The sequence below is a fragment of the Sinohyriopsis cumingii genome, chromosome 7 (genome assembly GCF_028554795.1).
Source record: "Sinohyriopsis cumingii isolate HCF-2022 chromosome 7, ASM2855479v2, whole genome shotgun sequence".
Lineage (NCBI taxonomy): Eukaryota > Metazoa > Mollusca > Bivalvia > Unionida > Unionidae > Sinohyriopsis > Sinohyriopsis cumingii.
The window spans coordinates 111,023,019-111,047,036 of NC_142967.1; the positions used below are offsets into that span (position 1 = coordinate 111,023,019).

The 24,018-nt window shown below is 39.8% G+C and overlaps 1 protein-coding gene across 1 annotated transcript in view; it reads left to right on the forward strand.

Annotated features, from left to right (window-relative positions):
* LOC149795929 (adhesion molecule nephrin-like) overlaps nt 1–23,237 on the forward strand; it is a 149,316-nt gene extending 126,079 nt beyond the window's left edge. The window contains exon 21 of the mRNA XM_089963891.1: nt 21,355–23,237. Coding sequence (XP_089820017.1) covers nt 21,355–21,395 — 41 coding nt within the window. The 3' untranslated portion in view covers nt 21,396–23,237. The remainder of the gene's footprint in view (nt 1–21,354) is intronic.
* Nucleotides 23,238–24,018: the final 781 nt, after the last annotated feature.

The window sequence follows — 24,018 nt, forward strand, 5'->3', positions numbered from 1 at the left end:
CCTCAGGAAATTTCATCAGGAAGCGAGGAGCTGTTTTGTGGTATTCCAGGGTGACACTTTTTTTGACACTGTCCAAAGCTCTAAGAAACACGCCATTAAACCTGGAGGCTATGGCGCTGACCAAATGTTGACCACTAAAATAATAGCCTGGGGGAATGAACAAGTGATAGGTGGTGTACCTTTGATTTTGTGAACGGGTTTTCTTGTCATATTTGACGTTGTCATCCAAGTTGCGTTGTATTTGTTCGTCATGAACTTCCACATCAAATTTATTTTGATTGGGAAGGACATTGAGGACTTGGGTCGGGTGAATGATTTCCACTAAAGCCGCTTCCCAATGGGCTTCGTGATCTAACGGGATGGCTTGAGGTAATTTGGCCGTGTAACAGCACAACGTGTTGTGAGGAAACACATCCATAGAACTGTCACTGGGTAAGTTTAAGTAAATTGGTTTTGGTGACTCATAATTCCAGAGTTCTGTGGTTGTCCGAGGGGTTACTGGACGTCAGAGGCGTGTCTCCGCCCAAAATGGGGTTCTGGTTGTGCTTGTTGTTATTGGAGTGGTGACTGGCACTGGCACTGGACACAAGGTTCCCGTGGTTCCCGTTCGAAGAGAATTTCAGGGAGGGATTGGGAAGCAGGTAACCGATGCAACTGCTCAATAAAATGGTCCACAATTGTTTGTCTCCTTGTTGCAAACTCAAATTGGCAATGGCTGCTCCGATGACACAATACACCACGAAGATTTGGCAGAAAAAGACGATTTGCGTTTTAGGCACACGTTCTCCACACCACACCCACAAGGGTTGTTTTTGTAAATCTTGCACAGAAGAACTAGGTGAAGGAGTGGTCGACGTAGCTGCGTCTGTGTGAAAGGGCATGATGGTCACTTCTTTTTATAGTCGATGATTTGCGAAGCGTCGATCCAAGAATCAAAACTGGGTGGATATCCTTTCCAACGTACTTTGACTTCTTTGACAAGTCGTTTGCCCACTTTACGGGTTCTGCGTTCGAGAATGTTTTCGATGTCGTACACGTCGTCTTCATTTTTGGTGACACGTTGTAACTCGGGCAAATAAAACGTTCCTTTGAGCACTTCTCCGTTCATGTCTTCCAATTTATAGACGGCAGGATGACGGCCATGCACTCGTCCAGGGACGCGAAACAATTCGGTCGTCCTAGATAGGTAAGTAACCTTTGTCGAAAGTGCGTTTGGTTTTGCCAATGCGCACCCAATCTCCTACGGCAAACATTCCACTTTTCTTGGGGACAGCCCTCGTCGGGGACGTACCAAACAGGCGCTCAAACACCAACACTTCGCTGTCGGGAGTCACGTCTTGCGGGGCACGTCCGATGCTTCGATGGTAAGATTGGTTGTACGCTTGCACCAGGTGCGGTAAGATGTCGATGTACTTCAGAGTGTGGTGATGCGTAAAATATTTCCACATGAGTTCTTTCAAAGTGCGTTGAAAACGTTCCACGATGCTGACTTTGGTTTCTGGATTGTCGGTGGTAAAAAAATGAATGTCACGTTTCTTTAATTCTTTTTGGAAATCTTGATTCAGAAATTCGGTGCCTTTGTCCGTTTGCCATCGAAGAGGGTGACGACCGCTTTGTTTCAACACCCGTTGCAGGGCTCGCACTAACTCGCTGCTCGATTTGGAAGTCAAGGGCACGACCCAGGCAAATTTGGAAAAGACGTCGATGACACAAAACAAATATTTGTAGCCACGATTGTAGCTGGCCAAATGAGAGACATCGGCTAAATCGGCTTGCCATTGATGATCGATGCCTTCCACTCGGGTGCGACTTCTGGCAAACTTGCGTCGAATGGGTTTGTGTAAAGTGTAGGTAGCTTGTTCTTGTAACCATCGTTGCACTTGAGGTAAACGGAGACTTTTCAGTCGAGTTTTGGCAGCACGATACAATTTTTGAACTCCTGCGTAACCTGCAGGATGCGAGGGATCGTAGTAAATGCTGGCTAAGACTTTTTCCATTTTTTTTTGTGTTGGTTGGTGTGTTAATAAGGCACCCACTCTTGGAGGATGCTACTCTTTTTCTCTTGGGGTATTTTCTTGGAATGCAATGCTTTGCGTGTGCGACCGACAATAGGTGTTGAAGAGGAGGATGTCTGAGCGGGGGATATCGGTTCTTGTTTCACTTCTGTCTTCACTTCTGTCTTCACTTTCTTTTTCTCTTGTGATGAAGAAGGGGTGGCCATCATCTTTTTAATCCATCCAATTCTGGAGGTAGGTGGTGTTGTTAACTTGCGTACTTTTTCTGGTGGAGTTTGAAACCCTTCTTCTTCTTCTTCTCCTTTATCTGTCTTGGTCACTGGTAGTGATGGTACTGGTACTGGTACTGGTACTGGTGATGGTGCTGGACTTTTCATCAAGGTCTTAAAATCTTTCAGAGTGGGTAGAGCTGTTTCGTCTAAAGCTTTCTGGTGAAAGAGTTGCAGTCGTGGCAAGAGTTGACCGTACATTTGCGATTTTTCTGTTTTGGACAAATCTTGGCGATCCATCAAGGACTGCAATTCGTGTTGTAACTGGGACACCTCGTTCAAATTGGGATTGGGAGGTAAATGCGGGGTGCGTTGTTCTTGCCACCGATGGTATTCCATCCATCGTTTCTAAGTCACTAAAGCCAGTTTTCGTCCTTCCATGGGGTTGTCAGGGGTCCATTCTGAGATCTTGGGACTTCCGAGGACCTTTTAATCTTGCTCCCACCACTCCTCCCAACATGGTTCCCAAGACTCCTTTCAGTATGGGGCCTAACAAGAGGGGTAAAATGCCTCCACGTTGGACCAACATCTTCTTTTTTTGACGAATGGGAATTTTCTTTTGAACCATTTGGCGAAGAACGTGACGATGTTTGCTTAAGCATTGTTTCTGGTGTTTGGACAAAGGGATCGTGCCTTTCAAAACGTTCAAACAACATTCGCACACGGTATCGATGACCTCTTTGGAGGCCGATTGAATGAGTTTTTTTCGTAGAGGTGGAGAAGCTTTGGACAGGACAGATAATATGTCCCCATGTTTGACTAAACGTGGTGGTAGTCCTTTCCTTTTCTTTCCTTGGGGTTTTCTGAAGGGTGACATCTTTAAGTCTTCAGGAGCAACAAAAAACACTGATACCCCCGACTTGGTCACAGGCCTTTTTTATACTGGAACGCGTCGCCACTGATTGTCTTTACGTCGTATTAGTTTGAGGACAGGCATGACACGTCGTGCAGGGGTACGTAACGGACTAAATCGAGCCAGTTCTTGCTTGGACAAATCCAGTAAACTTTGTAACATGCCCGATCTTTCTTGGACTTTGATTTTGGAAGAAGGTACTTTGTGAGCAGCAACCACTGCCGCTAAATGGGAGGGTCCTGCCACTGGGGAAGTTCTTTTGGGGGTCATCAACGGAGAAGCTCTTGGTGTAATCAACGTCTCCAAGTACTCTTCAGTTCTTGGTGTCATCAACGGAGAAGTGGATGAACGTGAGGATGCCGGAGACGCAGTCACTCGTTTGCGAGTGTAAGGTTGCGTCCTGGCCGAAGTGCCCCTCTTGTGACTAGTTTTCTTCTGTGGGCTTTTCTTTTTCTGGGAACTTTTTCTCTGTTTCTTTGTTTGAGGGCTTCTTTTCTTTTTCCGGGGTGGTGTCTGGTAAGAGGAGGGTCCCGCCACTGTAGAAGGTCTCCTTGGGGACCTGGTCTTTTTCTTCTTGGGGCTTCGTTGGACTCTTTTCTTGGGTATAACTTTGGGGGCATTAGGAACCCATCTTAATAGAGAGCGAATGATGACCCCTCCTAGAGTACCGCTCCCTCCAGGTTTCAAAATGATTTGTTTTCTGGTTTGAGTGTCGATGCGGGGATCGGCCAGTTGGACCAAAGCGACTTTGTTTCGATCGAAAAAGCGTTTGGTTTGATGAGGAATCTGAATGATTCCTTGGAGTATTTGACGTGCCGTCACCGTGAACCATGGTAAGACTTCTTTGAGACTAGCTTCTAAGACACGAGCTCGTATTTGTGGATTTTTTTCTCGACTGATGCCATACAAGGCACGAATCAATTTGACGGGAAGATGCGACTGAAGGGACGTCATGTTGATGTTGTGTGAGACAGACGAAAAAGGGTCTGAGGTTTTTATAGATTTTTTATGTGGAGTGAAATGAAGTCGAGGAAGGAGACGTGTACATGACAGGCCCTCCGTCTTGGCACCAGTGGTGAAACAAGTGGGTACGAAATCGCAAATCCTCGGGGGTCGTAGGTTTCAAATCGACGAGTAAATAGGCGTGTGGCGTTTGAGTGGCATCATCGTACGCCTGAGTCAGCCAAGGCGTTCCTAACTGTTTGGCTAAGACTTGCACTTGCGATTGATCTCGAGGGCTTTTAAACAAGACCACGTAATGCGCATTGAGACTGATGGTGCGATGGGCTTTACTTTGTTGAAACAAATTTTGGGTGACACTGGCATTACGGTGATGCCCTTTGCGCGTGAACCACAGTTTAATTTCTTCTTCGTCTTCTCCTAACATGTTGTCAAAAATGACCAAATGGGTTTGACGGGAGTCAGAGACGATGCCGTCGTCTTCTTTAGGAATGCCTTCCACAAACACGATGGAATCGCCTTGACTTTCTCGCAAGAGGCTGTACGCCGATTGCCACTCTTTGTAACACCACACGATCCGCTGAGGTGGTCGATCGATCAAATGATGTTTATGTTCAATCAAGCGTTTGACGAATTCGGTTTTGCCTGAACCGCTAGGTCCAGCAATGAGCATGTTATAGGGATGGCGAAGATACAAAGCCTCCCAACTGGCACGATCTAAGTGTTCGTCGATGACTTTGACAGTAGAGGAAGAGGGAGCAGAGACAGCAGAGGTAGCCATAGTGTGAGAAATGTCACTTGTGACACGAAAACAAACAAGACAAGAGTTTATATAATTTTTTCAGAACACGTTTATTGAATGTTTCAAAGATGAATACGAAAGACAAAAATACATAAAAGCCAAAGGCTTAAGTACAAGGATAAAAGGCACATGATAACCATTAACGTGGAATAAAGACGAGTGTCTGTACAACATGTTTTCGGTAATGTTCTAACCAGTTCTATAGTAGGGGGTAAGGTCACACAAGTGTCCTCCCGAAAGGGTCTTTTAGGCCTGTCCACGACAGTCCCGTCCTGGGTGACGGGTTCTTCTGGCACCGTGACTAACACGGGTTGAAAAGTAACTTTTTTCCTTGAACAACTCTCGTGCATACTGGACCACTTCTTGGGTCCAAGCCTCAAAATCCCATTCTTTCCAGGCACGGACATCTGTCCAATGGGGATGTAAGTCACAAGCCACACACACATCGTCATACACGTCTGTTAAGGTCGAGAAGTATCCAGATGAAAACGCAAGGCTTTGAGCAAAAGGAGTTTTTCGTGACCATTTAAGGCCATGGAGGTGGTAAGTACTGATCGTAAAGAGTCCACAAAGAATCGGCTGGTAAACGAAATCCCAGAAAACAAGTCACTAAGACACACACCACTTGTCGACCCAAATTGAATGGATACAGTTCTTGTAATAATCGATGGTAATGATCCACGGTTTGAATATGGTCATTGAGTTCCTTCCACGGATCTGTTCAATAATATGTGACATAATCCGTGGCATGGCAACTTGATTTTATAGTGTCTTTGTTTCGGAAGCAATAAAGGTAATTTCTAACTAAACATGTTCGTTCTCCAGTAGGGAATTTAAATGTTACATACTGTAACTGAAACGTCAGAGTTTGTCTAGATGTTTCGTCTTTTTCTAAGCAGATTCCATGTAACAAATGTTGGTAATCCTTTAACTCGTCTTCCTCAATACGTTGCAGTAAGTGAATCTCGAAGTAACCAAAATTACGAACGTCTAGTTCATCATCATTCACAAACTGAAAGTGTTCAACAAGGTCTGACCACTGAAAAAATTTCTGACGAATCAGTCCTCTTATACCTTTCAGGCACCAGTGGTTAAAGATCTGGTGACGTAACGGATGCAATTGTTCTTTACGTTTCACTTGTATTTTCACCAGTTCTCGGTAAATCCTTTCTCTCAACTCCTCAGGCAAGCCCAAAATGTTCTCTTGTAAAGTATCCATAAGTATATACACTGTTTTTGGAATTCTTGGGTGGTGGCCAATAGCCTCGTTTACCCTTGTGCCTGATGTAATATCCACTCATAATCAGTCTTCTTATACTTTGAAACAGAGCATAATTTAAAAACGGTTCAATAACTTTGAGTTTGCGTTTCACTTGTATTTTGATCAGTTCTCGGTAAATGCGTTCTCTCAACTCCACAGGCAAAGCACGAATGTTCTCTAGCAAAGTATCCATGAATAGGTCATACTAAATCCTCTTTGGTCTGACACAAGAAATGTACTCTTTGCACAAACATGGTTTTACTTCAGTGTCGAATTTAAATCGTTTAGTCACTAATCTACACATTACAATTCGTTCAGAAGTTTCCTCTTTCACTAAGTTGACATTTTGTTCAAGATGTTGGTAATTCGTTAACTCTTCCTCTGGAATTCGATGCAGTAAGTTTACAATGATGTAGTAGATAGAATGGTCCATAACAAACCAATCCTTTTTAAAACTAGGGGATCGTTGATCAATGTCTGTCCAATGGAACACTTTCAATTGAATCAATCCTTGTATAGCCTTCAGGTACCAGTGGTTCAAACACCGGTGACGTAACAGATGCAATTGTTCTTTACGTTTCACTTGTATTTTCACCAGCTCTCGGTAAATGCGTTCTCTCAACTCCACAGGCAAAGCACGAATGTTCTCTTGTAAAGTATCCATGAACAGATTATGGTAAGTTACTTCAATGTGTCGGTCCCACTAAGGGTAAGTAATGACAATTCGGTGACCATCGAGCATGTTTTACGTAGGCCGAATCTTGCGGTTCCCAGTAATGAGAGACACACCCCAACTGAAGCACTTGACTTTATCTCCTTCGCCCAAGTAGAAAAATCCGGCTCTGGCTAATTCTTCAGGGGTCGGTCCTCCCAGATACTTAGGCCATTTTCCTTTGAACGATTGAAGACGATTTTCAAAGTCGCAGTATTCCGACAAACGCACAGGAAACGAATATTCGTCTTTCACAGGTTCGTTTCGATGAGGGTTGAGTGACATGGGCAGGAGTTTGCTCAGGGCTGGATGACATCCGTAGGGGGGTAGACGTGAAGGTGAACATTCCCCTTTAAAACGAAACCCAGTAAAATGTCCAAGAGGACGAGCGGCATCACTTTCGCATCCCTCAGGTTTGACACGCACAACATCCCTTTCCATGATAGGGGTAGTGAGAACAAAGTTCCCATGATGCTTTACGGCATCGCTAAGGTCACAACGTACAGCATCGTACCCATAGCAAGGCTCACAATAGCATTCCACTTCAGAAGCCTCACACTTGAATTGTGCCTTTCTAAACAACTTGTTTTGTGTTTCTCTGAAAGTATTCATCTTGTTCGCTCGGTCTTGGTAGTCCCAATGAACTAACGATCTTGCCTAGGGTTCCTTTTTTATATACAGACCAATACCGACGTGTCCATACGGTAAGGTGAAATGATTGGGAAGTCGCACTCGCTTCTGGTACACGATCTGATAGACTTTTTCCAAGGGCCGACTGACGATGTGGTGAGTGGGTAAACGTACAATCTTGTTCGGTTGATAGGTGGTCACTTTAAAGTTTCCATCCTCTCCCGATTGCAAGGCTTCTTTCAATACCCCAAAGTTGACCACACGACTGGTACGATAATTCAGAGTTAGTCCTTTCACTTTGCACGTCGTGTGCACTTCTCCTTGTTTGTCACGGTATTCGTAGCCGTAATTTTTGGGACCGCCACTGACGAAACTTAGAATCTTGTCGTCGGGATGCTCGTCTGTCCAGGCTCCTAAACGGTCTCCTTCGATGTCAGGGTGCTGTTGACTCGGGTGATGGATGTAAATGCAACTGTCCGTGTCAAAGTACAGGACACGTTCCCCTAACAGCTCTAAAGCTTCGTACAATTTTAAGCGAGCATGAGCTGTCACGTAATCCGCAATAATGACATTTCCAAAGGGGTCGTTTTGTAAAAAGTCCAGATCTTCTTCGTAATTCACGACAATCAAATCTTCGCGAACGACGTCCACGTGTTTCATGAATTTAGTTTTGTCGTGAATCATCTGGAAGTAGCGGGAAGGTTCTGTCAAATATTCAGTCTTGGGTAAACACGGTCGTTGCGCCATTTTACCCCACAAGCAATTTAACATCACTTTGGCAAACGACCGCCTGCCTTCGTTTTTCTCGATGTGGTCTAAAGTGATGCCTTCTTGTTCATAGTATTTCTCTTTGAATTGTATTTGGTCTTCGGGAGTGTGACACCAGGAAGGATAGCCGCTGGCTTCTTGTTTCAGTTTCAAAAAGGCATCCACGTAGTCGGCGAAAATGCCTTTCTGACTGGGATCACCCTTGTGGTATTGTTGTGTCTTGGGAAAGTGGCAAATTTCGTACACTTCTAACAGTTGGTATCCCATGTCCAGAGCTTTGAACAATTCTACGCTGACCCAGGTTCTCGTCAAGGCACGTTCTTCCTGGGTGTGCTGGCAAGGTTGGTCTTGGTTGCACGTTTCGGCACAAGTACGGCACAATGGAAACATCAGTTTGCCTTGACAATGGTGAGGTAAGACGGGATGGTATAGGTTCGTGGGAGGCAAAACTTTACACTTGATCAAGCCTTCGTATTGTCGAATGTTTTTCAGGTCGATGTGTTCCGTTAACAATTGCGGGTGCCCTGCAGGAAAGCGACAATATTTGCACACGTAGGGATACAGCGAACACACGTCCAAGTATTTGATTTCTTCTCCTTTCTCTTCGTCGGCTTGGTACAGCAAACAGGTGGCATTGGTCCTTCCTCCGTACAAACTATCCCTCGGGTTCAACCGGTCCATGAACTGGTAACTTTCCACGAGGCCTTTAAACTCGGGATCGGTTTTCATACGGTGATCGTACTCGTGTTCCCACATTTCCACCACTTGGTATCCTTGCTGTTCTAACTTTAGGCGTCGCTGACAAGTGTCCTGGTACAAGTCTTCCATGGTTCGTTGCAAAAACTGATTATTAGTGCCACGGTCAGGGTAACAGACGGGACATCCGTGAAATAAGCAACCGTTAAACTCGTACACAATCTTGGGGTTTTCCAAGTCCCAGCCATCGACCGAATACGTTCCGATGGTCTTTTCACCCCCTCCGTTGCGAGCATGTTGAATCCACTTGTCTTCCTTGTCGCACAAGTAATGTAACCAGCGTAGGGCTTTGACCGAGTATTGACGTTTGACATAGTGGGTCGTTTGAGGGCTGATGACAGCTACGGTGTTTTCAGGCATGAATCGTTGCCGGTACACTAAGGAACACGCTTTGGCAATGGTGCAAGCTTCTTTCAAAGGATCGACCCCTCCGTGTTCCATGAACAGTTCTCGAAATTTTCCACAGCAACGCCGTAAAATGTCCACGTCGGAACGACAATACTTTAGCATTTCTTCCTGAAAGTCGAAAGGGTCCAAGGCGTGAGCCTGGTACCAAGCGTAGAAAGCTTCTCGTTGTTCGGTACGCATGTTGTCGGGGTCGTAATAGTGAGCCTCAGGTAAATGGGGTAGAACGGCGTGTTGATTGGCTTCCGTATTGAAAAAGTGTGGAAAGTACCCTTTAGCCATTTCTGTCATTCCAAACGTTTTAGGCATTCGACTCAAAGGCATGGCCAAATAGCTCATCGAATCTTTAAACTGTACTTGTCCCACTTGCATGAAAATGATTTTGGCTCCGTTCAAAGTCACTTTAGGACGTTCGTTGCCTTGCTCCGTATAGTATCTGAGAAGAAACTGTCCATCGTATCCGGAGAAATTGTGAGCCATCACCGTGGCATGACGATGACAATCTCCGTAACGTTCGATGTCCTTTTGGCTCCACGTCTTGTCGATGGGGTCTAAGACCCATTGGGCAAAATCGGCTAACGTGTTCGGTCCCCGAAAGATTTTTTCCCGCCCTCCGGGAATCTTACTGCAGTGAGGGCAATGACTGAAAATAGGTTCTTGAATGCGCTTTTCGCACGCTCGATGAGCCACGAAGAAATTAGGAATGTGAATGCCAGTCTCTTGCATGCATTGGAAATCGAAAAAGAGGAAATTGCCTTTCTTCTTGTGACCATCCTCTTTCTCTGGTTGGGGTTGGTATTTTTGCACGTAGCATTGGTGTTCCAAGTCCACGATGTGGTGACAAATGTGACATTTTTTCTTTCCTCGACATACGTGTGCTTTGGTACTATTGGTACGTATGCCTTGTCCACAGGTAGGACACAGTCTCAGCAGTTGACAAGCACATTTCTGCTGTGAACCTTGCGTCTTCAGATGTTGTTGGTAACAGGTAGGGCTGACAAACATGCGCAGACAAGTTGAACAAGGCACTGGTCCTTCGCTCACACAGGGTGCAGAGGCCAAACATCCTGAGCATTTCAATCCACAATGCTTGTGTTGCTCTGGATTATTATGGCCATAGTCACATTTCTCACAGTAATAACTGTATCCCAGGAATCCAGTGATACTGGTAATGGTATCGAAATGGTCATCGTGATAATAGACATGAATGTATTTTCCGTCCTTAAAGTCTTGGCCTCGAAACAACAGAGGTCCGCGCACTTCTTGAGGGTGCACTTTCAAGGTGTATCGTGGAGCTAGGACATCTTGCAATTTTTGCATCTCAGGAATGCCACAGGGTGTGTCTTTGGACAGTCCGGCTTGTTGTAACAGGAGTTCTGCTTCGTTTCGCTGTTTGGCTCGATCGGATCGTTGAATAGTTTTCCAGGCTCTTTTCCATTCTGCCGTGTCGTTCTTGTTGGCATAGGTTCGTCCCACCACGATGGCTCGAGCTAAACACATCTGGTCTTGAGGACTGTGAATTTGGACAAGGCTACGCTTAATGCTGCTAAGCTCGTTCACCAATAACATCTTTTTGCGTCCGGTCCCTTGAGGAGGAGAGACGTGGGTCATGTCCAATGTGGCTTTTCCATCGGTGATGCCAAACTGGTCATTAGATTGTTGCACGTGTTGAATCTTGTCCTTGACTTTGGAAGCGGTCAATTCTGCAGGGGTGCTAAACTCGATCAAAACAGGGGATTTCAAACCGTCATGTTGTATGGAAAGTCTCAAGCGATCGTCTTCTTTGGGTTGACATTGTCGCTTGAGTGCGGTGAGCAAAGAATCCCACACCCCAGTGATGAACACTTCTGCTTTCTCTAACGGTAATTCAGCCTTGAAATCTTTAAACTTCACTGTGTATTTTCTAGAGGAGCGCTTTTCCGTCTCTCGAATGGAATAGTAATTTTCAGGGTTGACTAAGGGTGGTGAACTTGGTTTAGAGGGTTCGGATTCTGGTTCACTCATGTCCTCTTCAAAATCACTGGCATGAATTTGTGCCAAGACTTCAGCCCTGGTACGAGGCGATAGATCACGTTTCTGCCTCTTTCTTTCTTCTTCTTCATCTTTCTTCTCGAATGAATAGGATCGTTTCATCTTGAGTGAAAAACGTCAAATGACTCAAGTTTAAACACCATAGACTAATTTATAGTCATGGCAGACCAGCGTATATAAAAAGGTGTGTGTCTTGCCCTTTCACTATTCATTTCACTCTCAAACCGAGCACAACGATGGAATAGACTAGCCAAATCGAACGTTTCGTCAGAGCTTTGCGAGGGGTCATTAGAAAATTCTCTTCAGACCAGCCCACGGACTACTCTCCTTCCTTTCGAGATAAAAGTCAAGATACTTGCTATATCTGTCAGAAGAAAGGGCATTGGTCTTCAGAGTGTCCAGACCGTCTAAAAAGAAAAAAGGGGCTAAAAAAGACAGAAGTCAAGATACCTGTTATTATTGTCAAGAAAAAGGACATTGGTCTCCAGATTGCCCAAAAAAGAAACAAGAGGAGTCAGAAGAAAAGAGGGATTCTTCAGAAGAGAGGGATTCTTCAGAGGAAGAAGAGGAAGAAAGAAGACAATTCTATTTACAAGAGGCAAAGAAAAAGAAACAGGAGAAGAAAAGAAGAAGGGAAAAAAGTGAGGAGGAGGAAGAGGAAAAGACGGTGAAGAAATTGAAAAAACAGAGAGACTAAACAATGAAACAGAAGAAGTTAATGAACTTTTTAAAGTGTTCTGTTGTGAATTGTGAATTGGATTGTTAATATTTATAAAGAATAAATTAATGATATAAGGTAAGTGTCTTTGAGTTTTGATTTTAAAATAAGAAGCTACACTCACGCACTCATATACACGTAATATAGGGGTAAAATGTTTTTTTGAGTTATTGGCAATTGAAATTGTATTTCTTTTCGAGAGAAGTGGGTGGCCCTGGAAAGGGCCTTTTTTGGTGAAGGGGTGAGTTTAAGCAATCAACTTTAACTGCCTTAAGCCTTTGCCACGGCCGAGGCCTACTTCTGGACTGCGTACTGTTGATGATGATGATTTGGTTGAAATCACTAAGGGTGGTACGATAGGCTTAGTCACAGGGTTGACGTGTTTAGCTCGGGAAGGTCGTATTCTCTTCCGTCGTAATAAAGAAGTCTGATACATTTGTTTCAGACTTCTTAACTCCGCTAAAATGTCCAACAGTACCGTGACCGTTTGATTTTCACCCTCTTGTTTCTTTGCTGCTACTTCTTCTTCTTCTTGTTGCTGTTGTTTTTTTCTTACCTCTTCTTCTTGCTGCTGTTGCTGTAGGAGAAAAGCTTGTTCCGCTTCCTTTTGTCGTTGCATAAATTTCTCCAATTCTTCTTTCTGTCTCTGTCTAAAATTCTCCACTTGCGGTAATGAAGAAGGTAACGAAGGTTCCGGAACAAATTCTTGCGAGGTAAGAAAATCCACAAAATCCCAATTTACCTCTTCTGAAAGTAAGTCCGGGTTCCCTTGGGTGGTCTCCACTGCTGGTGCACCCCAATGAATCGTTTTCTGAGTTTCCGTCTTGTTGAATCACTGTCACATAGATTGACTGCACACAGGCGCTAGCGAATCTATATAGACCACGTGACGTCACAAACTGCTCTCTTCGGATTGGATGCGGGCTGACTGAATTTTGTAACGCGTGTTCGGATTGGTGAATGAACTCAATCCGTTTCAATCCTTCCTCTACCTATAAATAAGCGCAGTTCACTGCATTGATTCACCTGTTCTCGTCGCTTCAAGATGTGGACCACAGTCGAATCATCCATCCTTGTGTCTTCCATGATGTTTAGGACGGACATGCTCATGTATATCCGGTCCAAGTGGACCGTTGTCGACAAGTCAGATACCAGTCTGTGGATACGAAGAGTGTATGTAGAAAGACAAGGTTGCCTCAAGAGGACACTGATTTATGGCCCTCGAGTAAGACGCAGCTTGAGGACAAGAAGATGCCGCAGATGCCCTTTATGTTAATGGATACATTAACATAAAACCAAAGGCCCTTTTCAGGGCCACCCACATTTCTCGAAAAGAGAATGACTTTGGATTGCCTACCCCTTTTTTTTAAAAAAAATTTTTAAAAAAAAAAATCCCATGTTCAATTCCCCCTTGTCCCTAGATAGACCCACACTTTATTCCCCCCATGTTCAATTCCCCTTGTCGCTATATTTGCCCACGATTTTTCTCCATGTTAAATTTCCCTTGTCGCTATATTTGCCCAGGGGGGTCTGCAATGCTAATTCCCATTGTCGCTCTAGTGCCCCACTTTACTACTATCGTGCGACTGTACAATGGGTATACGTTTGGTTCAATTATTGTTCTAATTGCATAGTTGTGTTCATAAGATTATTTTGAATCTTAATCGGAGTTCATATTTGAGATTATGTGAATCTCTCTTGCAGTGTAGAATACGTTTCGAAACGTATATGCAGTCCATGAAGTTTCTTGGATCTGTACTTCATACTGATTTCATATTTTGTTTTTTTTTCAATGTGTGAATGTTGTGTAGAGTAATTTGAGTCAATCGTATGCTGAGAGCGTGAGAGAATCATTGTATTGTTACATCATATCTTATTCTTTATTAATTCATTTCATAAATTTCCATCTTTCTCATATTGTGTTTGTTTTATTCATTTAGTCCAAAAATCCACGTGGGTGTTGCAAGGGAATGGGTAGGTCATGTCGATGTGAGTGCGGAGTTGACCAAAGAGCAGCGTCAACAAATTAATGCGCTTTTGATTAAATACTCGGACGTATTCACCGACAGACCAGGTTGTACAACCTTGATAGACCTTAGAATTAAACTGAATACATCTTACCCCATTAGAATCAAAGGTTATCCGGTACCATACAACGCACGAGAAGCTGTGGACGAAGAGGTGAGTACAATGTTAGATCTGGGGGTGATTGACCCCTCCAACTCGCCATATTCTTCTCCTGTAGTGCTAGTCAGAAAATAAGATGGGACGAACCGATTCTGTATCGACTTCCGACAATTAAATAAAGTAACTGTGTTCGATACAGAACCAATGCCAGATATGGAGGGTCTATTTGCGAAGTTGTCGGGTAACCGATGGATTTCCAAATTAGATCTGTACAATGAATATTGGCAGGTTTCCATTTTTCAAGGGTCCCGTATTTTGACAGCATTTGCGACCCAGAAAGGATTATATCAGTTCAAGGTAATGCCATTCGGGTTAGTATGTGCCAGTGCCTCCTGTTGTCGTTTGATGCGCAAGTTGCTAAAAGGTTGAGCAAGCGTTGATAACTTTGTAGACGACATATTCGTGTACACGAATTCTTGGAGTGAGCACGTGTCCGTCTTGGGGGAACTCTTCAATAGACTCCGCAGAGCGAACCTCGCTGTGAAACCCACTAAATGCAGTATTGGCTATACATTTTTATATTGTCTGGGTCATAGGGTCAGTGGTTCGGGTCAGGTGAAACCTCAACCCAAGCAAGTGGAAGCGATTAGAAACGCACCAAAACCGGATAACAAAACGCAAGTTCGTTCATTTCTAGGTCTAGTAGGGTTTTATAGAAAGTTTATACCAAACTTTGCAGCCATTGCTAGCCCACTGTCTGATATGACAAAGAAGGGGCAACCAAACAAAGTAGATTGGGGACTGCCACAGGATAGAGCTTTTTGCGCGCTGAAACAGAAATTAATCCGTGCACCTATATTAAAATTCCCAGATGTTAGCAAACCCTTTATTTTATGAACAGACGCCTCTGAAACTGGGTTGGGGGCAGTTTTACTGCAATAGCAAGATAACAAGTTACCAGTAGCTTACTCGAGTAGGAAATTGCTACTCAGGGAGAAAAAACTATTCCGTTATTGAGAAAGAGTGTTTGGCCATAGTGTGGAGAATTGAGAAGTATCATGCGTATCTTCTTGGGAGAGATTTCGTTCTCGAGACTGATCACCAACCCCTATTGAATTTAATCTAGGCCAAGGTCGCTAATGCCCGATTGATGCGTTGGGCGCTGACACACCGTGAGGAGTTGAAAATATAGGGGCATACTAATTGAGTAGGGCATGAGTGGAAATTTGGATAATTTTTTACCCAGTATGGAAAATCCAGATTTCAGTATAACCAGTGTAAATATTGTAACATATCATTAGTAGTTATTTTTCTTTTATTCTTGAGGGTTTTTTTAAAAAAAAATGTGTACATTTGTTTCTTTTTTGGGGAGAGGTATTGTCACACAATTATAACTATGTGACTATTTCTCGTTGTACATGCGTGCAACGTTATCTAGGGTGAATAAGTGTTTTTCCAGGTAAGAGACTGTATTAACATGTTCATCTCAAGAAATTATTTGCGACGAAGGGACATTAATAACATGATATTCACGGCTATTTAACCCTGACTTAGGCTCACTCTCTTATGGATTTAAGTAAGATCGATTTCTAAATCGAGACTGGTCGTTTTGGATCACGTCAATGAGTGTACGCTCTCCATTGTTCTCCAGCCATAGGGATGATGTGACTGTCGCTCTGATTGTGACAGTGACTGTGAATATGACTAGAACTGTCTGAAGCTGTATAAAGTTGTTTAGAGCTGTCTGGAGTTTCCAGAGTATTTAAGGCTGCGTGCTGTCGATACGTCTGTATGTATATTCGTATGTCTGTGCCACGGACGTAGACGTAGCAAATTCAAAAATGGTGCTGTATTCTGTCTGTACGTGTAACGTATGACTGTACATGTGGTGGATCCATAAAGTGTGTGAGCGGCCGCTAAGAGTGTGGGCCAACCCAAGGAATCATGCGACTGTACAAGGGGTCTAGAAGCATACGTTTGGTTCAATTATTGTTCCAATTGTATAGTTGTGTTCATAAGATTATTTTAAATCTTAATCGGAGTTATATTCGAGATTATGTGAATCTCTCTTATAGTGTAAAATACTGTTTGAAGCATATATGCAGTCCATGAGGTTTCATGGATCTGTACTTCATATTGATTTCATATTTTGGTTTATTTTCAATGTGTGAATGTTGTGTAGAGTGATTTGAGTCAATCGTTTGTTGATAGCGTGAGAGAAACATTGTATTTTTACATCATATATTTTTCTTTATTAATTCATTTCATAAATTTCCATCTTTCTTACATTGTGTTTGTTTTATTCATTTAGTCCAAAAACTTACTCGGTTTCTTTTCTGCGACAATGTTATTAAATCATACTAATTACCTAGATCAGCTGTAATACATTTAAATGTTTGAATTAGCTCCGACTTGTTCCTCATATTGCTTAGTTTATATTTCCCACTCTTTTCAATATGCGGCACGTTAAGTTTTCAAGCACATAACTATGCTATGTTTGTAGTCCCTTACTTTATTCATTGAAACCATCTTTCATGGTTCAATAATAAGTGACATATGAAAAAAGTAGTTCAGAAAATAAAATAAGCAATAAAAGGAGATTGTGATTAGTCACTAAAGGTAAAGAACTACTTTTTCTAGCGGACAGACATTAAAGGTATCTGCAGACTGCATTTATTCCATTCATTCTGTAAATACACAGTTGCTTGCAGTCAATCGTAACTGCGTTGGAAATGCATGTATGTGTATTTGTATGTGATATACATAAAATATATGTATAGTAGATACACTGTATCTCTGATATACTATATGCTGTATAACGTTTGTCATTAAAAGGAAACTCAGCAAGGCTTGTTTTCTTTCATGAAAATTTTATACTTATTTTACTCGTGACGGTAAGCATTTACTCAAAAAACGTAGATATGCTTTATATATTATTTTGATTCTGACATTGACATTGAATAATGTCTGCTCGTTTGCAATACCTGATAATATTTTTTAAAAACAATATATTACAGGCTAGATGTGGCTTTTGTATAACGGTTGTATAAGCCTTTCAATAGTTTTAGCTTGACTTACTTTTCATACTTTTTAGGCCAGAGGAAGAGAAGGAAATTGATTGCATACATTATTTTTAAAACTGTCGAAACTAATGCTTTTCATCTATATTTGGCTGGTGAACTGTGATTTAGTTCCTAATAGTGCAGCACATTATGATATAAACATAATTGTCATTTCGAAAACAAATGCTTCAGTTTTTATTATTTGTGTTTTTATAACCTCAATAGCTTTCGCCAAAGCCATGAAAGCTTGACTTCTAAATAGTTTGAGTTCACTATGCAAAATATAATCACAGAATATTAGCAAAGGATAAAAGGACTCTAATTATTACCATTTATCAGGTACTGGAGGAAGCAAATGTCCTGTTAGTTGCATTTGATTTGTTTGCTAATTGGAAGACTTGTTTTGAAAGCGAATACTGATTAAGGCATTTAGTGATTATTTTGTCATGATAGCTATATCTATAGTCTTTCAAAACGGTGTATATATTATTTGCTGTGTCAAAAGAGGAATAGTTAAAACCCAACAGTGCTATGAAAGCAGTGATGGTTTTTGAAAATATACTTTTATGGAAAAAAATTGTTTATGTTAGACGAGTGCATATTGTCAGATCTCGACATTTCACTCAATAAATTGTAGTAAAGATAGCACTGCAAAATCATATTATGTGGAATATTGTTATAATAGTAAAAAGTCATTGTTTATATGACAAATATTCAACAATACCGGCAACACTTTATTGGGTATATTGGTCAGGTTATGTTTAACGCTGGTCTCGATCATGCTTGATCGCAAGAAGTAGAAACCTAGATTTGGATAAAAGTATGTCTGTCGTTTCTTTTAGAATGTTAATGGATTTAACAGTGACATGCATTGTACAGGCAGGTAAAATAAAAGTATGTTTCGGAAGTTGAATCGAAAACCCCATGAACTCTGGTAATTCTTTTCGAGACGCCAATATCTAAATATTTATTCAATATCTAATCTTTAAAATCCATAGATCTCTAACTAGAAAAGAAAAGTGGAGATTGCATTCCTCATATGTATCGTACTATATTGTCACAAGTATTAAAAACGAGATATAAAAGCGAATCAGTGTTTAATTAAGCATATTTGAGTCATGTCTCTAAATACTGGTACCTTTGCGGTAATTGTTTGAATGCTAACACAGATAGGTTTTGACGGATACGTTATGAAAGACTGAGTGAAATGTAGCAAACATTTCGTTACTCAAGTATTGTAAATTATATGAAAATTGCTGCACAGATTAATAGTGTTATCACAGTATTATCCCATGTGTAGCCTCGTACAGCCAGCATAGTAATAAATTCCGGTCATTCAATTTTCCATTAGAATATTTCTTTTGCAGACGAGTGCCTATTAACATGATCCATTTATGTTAATGTGGTTGTCTACCACTGATCAGATGCATCAAGAGTTTCGGCAATTTCAAATGGAAATCTAGATTACAATTACGTTCATTGCATATTACGTGAAACAAATTATTTATTTATTTAAAGAATTTCTATTTCTTTGCATCTAAAATGTTAAGTCCTGAACAACTCACTAATACAATTGTTTTTATCCCTATACTTGACCTCCATTTAAAGTAGAGAACTGTTTTGTCTTTTGTAATTTTTTTCGGTGTACGTATGGACCAGTTCAAAACCATGAATTTTCCTAAACATAATAACACGAATCCACAGGCCATTTAACTGCATGCATCTCTGATTGTCTTGATGCTATCAGTGATACATGGTTCATATGGTTAATGATATTGCTTAAGTAAGACCAATGATCGGGTTTATGTAGCACATCAACCAACATTTTTTTCTTTCATTCAACATCTATAATGTGGGCTGGCCTGGGCGTCATTTCAAATGACATTTCGACGATCAAACTCTATAAACTTTCATTGTATATGCATATATTTATAGACACATTGATATATACACATACACACGTTCCTAGATAAATTATGAATAATTATAAATAATGCCCAAATTAATATTACACTTGAAACAATTAGCCATTCTCTATATTGTGATATCTACGGGCAGTGCTTATTACATTTACCATTAATGGGTTTCGAACATTTACTGGTTATATTTTTTATTCTTACAGCTAATGTGGCTTACTAAATTTTCGGTTGAGGTTATTATATTAATGGGAGTTTATATTCATTATTGAAAGATGCATTATATTTATGGGAGTTTATTACATGGATAGTTTGACCACCCAATAATTGATAGCTTTATCCCATTTTATCCCACATCGATAGAGTGACCAAACGCCATATGTCCAGAAGGACTCCTCATCAGAAAATGATGGAAATATATTGCCGTAACAGGATTGTAGGCACAAAACAAACATTTTGTAAGATTCAAAATACAACTTATTTCCCTAAAATTAAAATTAACAGTTTGTAAATGAAATCATAGTTAGTCCTAAACGTTCTATCGCAAGTCTGAAACTATCGAGTAATCCAAATAAGTTCAAGTGGTTATACAAATTAAGTTCACTCTGTTGTGATATTGTGCCAATAGTTTTGATGTATCACAATTATAATCCTAAATGTTTTAAATGAATTCACACTGTTATATATAAGGACTTAAACTAACAGAACAAGACATGTTAAATCCAACAAGCGTTCAATTTTCCAAATATAAAATATTTAAATAAAATACAAAATTGCAAAATTGCTGTTTTTCTCATTTATATCTAATTTATTTTAAAATTCTCTGAGTGTCTAATGCTAAAACAGATACAAAAATGAGATATATTATTTTGTTTCTCATTTTTCGTACTGCAACATGATGGAATACTGTTTTCTGTTTAATTTTCATCTCGTGTCTTTCGATCGCCTTCTGTAAGCAGTTGTCAAGGCAATTGCACCCTAACTAGTTCTTGTCCAAGGAGAGGGGTGTCTCATTTTTCCATAAATAAATCTGTATTTCTTTTGTCAAATACACTAATGAATTATCAAGTACATAATTCAGTATGGGCACACCATATACAATAATGGAGATAAGTACATAGTATTCATATAAAACGAGTACTTTCACAGCCAAGGTTTTCAAACTTTATCCAGTTGCACAACCGTCAATATCTTTATTCACCTGTTTATAAGATGCTGATAATGTTTACACCCAAACTCTAATTAATACGATGTCGAAAATAATATCCAAGACGTATCAGTAAGATGAGATAATATTTACACCTGAAGATGTGTTCTTAGAATTTATATAATAATATGAACCTAACCGGGTTTGTTTGTTTTAGAGATTTTAAGTCTTGAATCGCTTTACTTATTGAAAAGCCTTAAAAGTTAGAGGACATCAACATTATCGTAGTAATTATTATAATTTTGAAATTCAGCCGTGACTTTAAGCACGATAAATTTAATTTATGCATATTTAGATATCTAATATCATTCTATATGTATAATTGCAAGAAATATTGTGCTAGATCACGATTTTTATCAAACTCAGATAACAAAACGCTTGAATACCTAACCCTGCAGAAAGACAACAATTGTTCCGGTTCCCTGAATTTGGTGGATTTTCTCTCTCTCTCTCTCTCTCTCTCTCTCTCTCTTCCATGTTTGTGTATTTATATATCTAGTTTAGTAATGATTTTAATTTATTTATTCGTTTGCTATTGGAAATAATTTCAATAAGTAACGAATCCACTATTTTTGTGATTCTATGTATTTAAATGCATTTCTTTTTTGTCTTAAAATCTTCAGAAAATGGAGGAATAAAAGAATATCATCATCATCCATGTTTGTGTATTTACGGATTATATTTCACTACCGTTTAATTTCATGCCGTTTTACAAATAAATGTTATTCCTAACTATCTTAGGCTAGTTGATATCTTACGTACACATTCATTTTTGTGGTTTAGAATATCCAAATAAAAGATTATGATGGTTAGAAATAACATTTAATTTATTTATTTCAAGCTGGTCATTTCATACTTTCAGCTGGGCACCATCTGTACGAGAATACAATAGTGATCCTTTGAAAAGTGTAAGAACTATCCTGGCATAAACAGAAGAACTCCTCGTCAGAAAATGATGGAAAGTTATTGCCGAAACATGATCATAGGCACAAACCAAAACATTGTGTAAGATTCAAAATATAGTTTTTTTTTCCCTAAAATATAAAGTGTTAATTTACCGTCTACCAGTCCTTACAATCAAAATGGATTTATTTGTGGCGCGTGCAATTACTTTCAGCATGTGTGTGTGATTTCGATTTTTAATGTAGCTTTAAAATAATTCCAGTCATATCGCTATGATGTCTGCAGTGTGGCAGTTTATAGAGATGTCTAGCACGGGTGTATCATGCTGCAGATATGTAGCATGATGTACCACACAGTCACATTATCCTGAGACCAGGAAGACCAGTCCTAACATTAAATTTCAGGATGTAAAACCCACTGGCATGACCATCTATGATAACAACGATCTTACAACTTTCAATTCATACTATTTCAGTTGGCAAGGTACACTTCCACCTTTCTCAGCATTATAATTTAACAGTAATATGTCAAACAAATATTTAACTGGTCGGGAACAACTATAATATCATTATCCTGCCTGACTCGCAGCGATTCATCAAATCCAATGAAAACGCAAATTTCCCTGACCTGGTGGATATTACAATAGCAAAAACAACAAAAACCCAACAAAAGGGAGTAAATGATGGGAAACATCTACGCTGGGACTCAAGTTTTAGCTGACCAGATTTAAACAACGTATGTGATGGAAGAAAAAGAAAGTACGAACTATTTGATCGTTTGTTTCTTGTTTGAGGTTTTTTTCCATAAATTTGGATATTAAATGTAGTTTGAAAAATGAAATTTATTTTATGAAATGTGTATAGAGTGCATGAAAAGCTTAAAAAAGCTTGCATTTGAAATTATTTTACCTTGTGCCAACTCCAAATAAAAATTGGTTTTGACGGAGTGGAAATTTGCCTAATTTAGGTGAAAAGGAGTAGAAGTATATATATATATATATATATATATATATATATATATATATATATATATATATATATATATATATATATCAAGGAGCGGTTGAAATTATAATTCGGCAAGAATTTGATAAAAACTATTCAATGTATCTTATAGTCAGACTTAATCTCATGTAAAACACGGTATCTGAAGGTTCCTTCATTTTCTTTAACTTTAGCTCATATAACTATGCTGGTAGTGTTAGAATTGTTTAATCGCTGTATTTATAAAGGTATCTGCCATATCAATTAGCATACAATTACTCTAGACAGAAAAGTTACTATTGGTATGAAATATCCACAGCTGTGATAATACTTCACAGATTGTACGGATTTGACTTTTGCCGTTCTTGGCCCATAATGTCAATATTAACAAATTAAATTAATTTTCAACTGGTCTTTAGTTTAAGCAAAAACGTATTCCATATTTTCGACCACTTAAACAACATATACACGTTGTGCCTTTAAATGTAAGTACATATAAAGGGATACGAGAGAGAGAGAGAGAGAGAGAGAGAGAGAGAGAGAGAGACTCATTGGCTGTATTTGAGTTTTATTTTATTCTTGTTCTTATTAGACAAAAGTGTCTATAATTAAACAACCAGAATATCAGTTTATTCTATCATAATCTCGTATTTAAAAAACTGGTAATAAAATCCCATCAATGTTGCACAAATAGTGATATGGGTGACTGATTAAAAGTCTTGCTTATGCAAGTCTTTTCTTTCGTCTGATTAAAATAGGAGTTACATCATACACAAATCAGCTGTGTAAGTATGAATTAATGGATCAGCCATAAGAAATTATCTTGTAGATTATATGAATTTTTTCATTTTGAACTTTATTAATCTTACACATGTGATATACAATATATGTTTATTGTCTTTGCTTATATATATATATATATATATATATATATATATATATATATATATATATATATATATATATATATATATATATACAAGAAAGCTAGTATTATTGTTTACTACATATAATAAACACGATTGAGCTGAAATACAGTTGTTTTGTGAACAATGCAATTATTACTGTTAGAATAATGCAGTGTGAGTAACTGGAAACTTTCTTTGAAAACGAGATGTAAACCAGTTTGTTACACAGTTAACACTGAACGTTGGTCCCTTAAATAGTTGAAAGACAAGCATGTACAAAATGCTAATATAGCTGATCAATCTTAATGTATGGTGTCATAAAACAAAACTAAGTACTGGTAAGAGTTGCCTCTGTCAGTCAAATATGTTCATAGAGAACAATCTTGTGACATGAACATTCATTTTTGAATAGTACGATATCTTGCTTTTTACATGGTCACATTGATAGAAATTGCCACCTGCACCCTTCTGTACAAAAGTAACACTGACAAGTCAATGTCACCAAAATACAATCAGCGTTTGGAAACCTCATAATGGATCTATACACCAAATTTCGTAAAGTTTCAATACACTATTACCTTGACAATCAGGTCTGGGTGTCACGGCCACCAAGCCTTATTTAGATCTTGGAATCCTCTCAAGGTATCTTGACATTTAATTTGGTCTCGGGTTAACCTGCAATGGACTGGTCTCGAATCCAGGCAGGATCTTGAAGTCTTGATGCTTCACCTG